Source organism: Hipposideros armiger, unplaced genomic scaffold, assembly GCF_001890085.2.
Source record: "Hipposideros armiger isolate ML-2016 unplaced genomic scaffold, ASM189008v1 scaffold_709, whole genome shotgun sequence".
Lineage (NCBI taxonomy): Eukaryota > Metazoa > Chordata > Mammalia > Chiroptera > Hipposideridae > Hipposideros > Hipposideros armiger.
The window spans coordinates 923,478-927,196 of NW_017732059.1; the positions used below are offsets into that span (position 1 = coordinate 923,478).

The 3,719-nt window shown below is 49.4% G+C and overlaps 1 protein-coding gene across 1 annotated transcript in view; it reads left to right on the forward strand.

Annotated features, from left to right (window-relative positions):
• The window catches only part of LOC109373336 (arylsulfatase E-like), a 23,153-nt gene that overhangs the window by 4,036 nt on the left and 15,398 nt on the right, over positions 1–3,719 (forward strand). The window contains 1 exon segment of the mRNA XM_019627107.1: positions 724–1,014. Within this exon segment, the coding sequence (XP_019482652.1) occupies positions 724–1,014 (291 nt within the window).

Below are 3,719 nucleotides of genomic sequence, written 5' to 3' on the forward strand. Positions count from 1 at the left end.
GCATCTTTCATTGGTTGAACTGGAAAGTTGGGCTCTGTAAAATCCACCACGACCCTCACCAGCATGACGGTGGGTTCGCAAAAATGAGGGGAATCTCCAACATCAGGAAACTTTTTGCCCATCCTGATTCTATCAGATGCTGGGACCTGCAGAAATTAGCTTACCTGGGAAAAGGGTCAGTGTGGATGGGACTGAGTGAGGATCTGAGAGGAGGGCGTCCTGGATCAGGGGGTCCCTGACCCCAACGACAGTGTCCTTATCGGGGACAGAAGAGGAGGGACACAGACACGGAGGGGACGCCACGTGGAGACGGAGGCAGAGATGGGAGGGAGGCGGCCACCCGCCCGGGGACGCCTGGAGCCCCCAGGAGCTGGACGGGGCAGGAGGGACCGTCCCCTGGGGCCTCCGGAGGGAGCGTGGCCCTGGGACAGCTTGATGGTGGCAGACCCCTCGTCTCCAGACTGTGAAAACATAAATTCCTGTTGCTATGGTAATTTGATACAACAGCACAGGACATGATACATCAGGTGATGCTGCCACCAAGGGTCCTGTCTCCCTGAAACGATGAGAGCAGGTTGTGGAGCCAATGACAACACTACCACCATCTCTGTGTGTCCCCATCCCATTCCAGCACCCAGCAGCGTGCCCGGATCGTGACGAACACACCATGCCTACCTCCCAAGGGACCATCAGCCAGCTGTCACCTTGACACACGTTTTGCCTTTCAGGAAAATGGCACCTGGGTCTCAACTGTGACTCCTCCGACGACCACTGTCACCACCCGCACCAGCATGGGTTCGACCATTTCTACGGCATGCCGTTCACCATGCTGGCAGATTGTCTGCACTGGGAGATGTCCGAGAAGCGTGCAGGCGTGCAGCGCAAGCTCAACGTGTGCGTTCAGGTCCTGGCCTTGGCCGCCCTCACGCTCGCCGCTGGGAAACTCGCCCGCCTGCTGTCCGTCTCGTGGACACCGGCCGTCTGGTTGGCCGCNTTTTTTTACTTTCTGTCTGCGTTTGTGTGTGTATTAGGTCTGGAACAGATTGCTTTAGTCGCTAGGAAAAAATCAAAACTAAAAAGAAACAAAATTCCCCACAGGGTAAAAAAAACAACAAAAACATAGTGAATGTGCTTTGGGAACAGGACCAAATGTAGTGGTGAGTTCTGGCTAGCTGCCCTGGGTCTGGAAGGCAGTTAGGACCGAGACAATTTCTTCTTTCCTGCAGGGGAGGCGAAGGCAAAATGAAGGGTTCTGCTCCATTGAAGCGCTTTCCTTTCTCTTTTTCTGTATTGTTTTTTGGGTTTTTTTTTAAGTCACTTTAGTTTTATTTTTTAATGATTTTTGTTTCATTTTTCAAATTCAGTTGACCTACAATATTATACCAGTTTCAGGTGTACAGCACAGTGGTTAGGCATTTATATAACTTACGAAGTGATCCCCCGATAACCCTACTCCCCACCTGACACCATCCAGAGTTATTACAATATTATTGACTCTACATCCCTGTGCGTCTTTTGTAACTGCCAGTCTGTATTTCCTAATCCCCTCCCCTTTCTCACCCAGCCCCCAAACCCCCTTCCCATCTAGCAGCCATCCGTTTGTTCTCTGTACCTATGAGTTTATTTCTGTTTTGTTTGTTTATTTTGTTTGTCTGTCTCTATCTGGCGTATCTCACTCAGCACAATGCCCTCCAGGTCCATCCTTGTTGTCACAAATGGCAGAATTTCCTTCTTTTATCAAGTTTTACAAGAAACGTTCAAAGGACTTCTTTAAGAAGAAGAAGGAAAAAAGATCAAACTATGAATACTAACATGGCAACAACGACACAGCTATTAACAATTACTTCAAATGGAATTGGATTAAAGGCTCCAGTCAAAAGACAGGGCAGCCGAATGGATAAGAACGGTACACAAGCTGCCTGCAAGAGACTCATTTCAGATTGAAGGACACACACAGGCTGAAAGTAAAGGGATTTCATAAAAATGGAAACAAAAAACAAAAAGCTGGGGAAGCAATGCTTACACCAGACAAAACAGGCTAAAACAAAAGCTACACCAAGAGACAAAGAAGGACCCAGGAATCCCACTTCTAGGTATTTATCTGAACAAACCCAAAATGCCACTTCGAGGGGACGTGTGCATCCATGTGTGCATTGCAGCATGTTTACTATGGCCAGGATGTGGAGGCAGCCTGGGTGTCTGTCCACGTACCTTTTCTTAATTGAGATAGAATTGGCAGAGAACGTCGTACACGTTTGATGATACAAAATGTTTCTTGGATGCATTCTTTTGTTTCCCAAGCTGATTGCAACAGCAGCTTCTGCAAACACCTTTATCGCATCGGCAGGCTTACTGTTTATTTTGGGTGCGTGCGCTGACAACTAGTAACATCTCCTCTTTTAGCAAGTCTGAGGCTGACAATACAGAGCGATTGACTGCTACCTCTAGGCTGTGCATTAGATCTGCAGAGCGTATTCATCTTCTAGTTGCACGTTTGCACCCTGAAACAGCATCTCCCCAATTCTCCCATCAACCCAGCCCCACCCCCCACCCCAAGCTTCTGGGAGCCACCGTTCTACCCTCTGCTCTTTTTCTGTATTTTTCTAATGGAACGTTTTACCTGGTACCAACCAGCCGATATGAAACAAAGCACGCTGCATTGTGAGACATACAGTGCAGACCCCATTGGATGGTTAAGATGGGCTCCGTTGGGGGCAGCCAGATAAGTAGAATGTACCATTTAAGAGGCAGGCCAATGATGTGACGGAATTAAACCTCACATGGCTTTTCCACCACGATGGCATGTCTTATACGGAGACACAACTCTAACCCGAACGAAGGAACACATATCACCAACTGCCTTCCCCAGAAAATCAGGAACAGCCCATGGTGTGCTTTTCCTGAAAAAAAAAATTTTAAATTAAAAATTAAAATAGATACCAAAGAAAACTCATACCTACCTGATCATAGATTATAGATTTATAGAGACTTATATAACACATGTGTCCTATGTATTATACGATGTATAACATACTATACCCTACGTAAATATACAGAAATAAAGATATTCATACAGACGCCTTAAGAGGTCATGATTTAAGATTCGTAGCCCCCCCCCAAACATCGCAAAAGGGAACCAGTGGAAGATCGGGTGGGTTCGGGGTGTGAACTGGGGGTGAGCCCAGCTGCCGTGTCCGCTGCCCGTTTTACAACATGCCACCCGAACCGTCCACCTGTGGAAAGAAGTCGCTGGAGAACTGTGGCCCATGACCTAGCCGCCATCGCAGAGGCGGGCTGCTTTCATGCCCAGCACGTCCGCTGTCGGGTTCCAACTCGAGGACACTGTGGAAGCGGCACAAGTATGTCAACAGCAAAAGGACCCGTGGCCGTCGGGCTTAGGAAGAACAGGCAGAGCCCGGAGAACGTTACGGCCGTGACCCTCCTGGGGGTGACACCCACGTGGACACTCTTCACTGTCCGCTGGCCCAAACCCACAGGACGCGCGACACCAACACGAACCCCGATGTCACCTGTGGCCTGGGGACGGATGATGCACGAAGCATGCATGGAGAGCCACCATCACGGTGCATTAAACCACCCACGGGCACATCTCCCTCCAGGAGCGAAAACTGGGCTCCACCCTGGATGACTGGCCCCTCGCGAACATGCTTCCTCGAAAGGCGTAAAGTGACGTGTCAGCCCGGGCTGTGTCCCTAGAC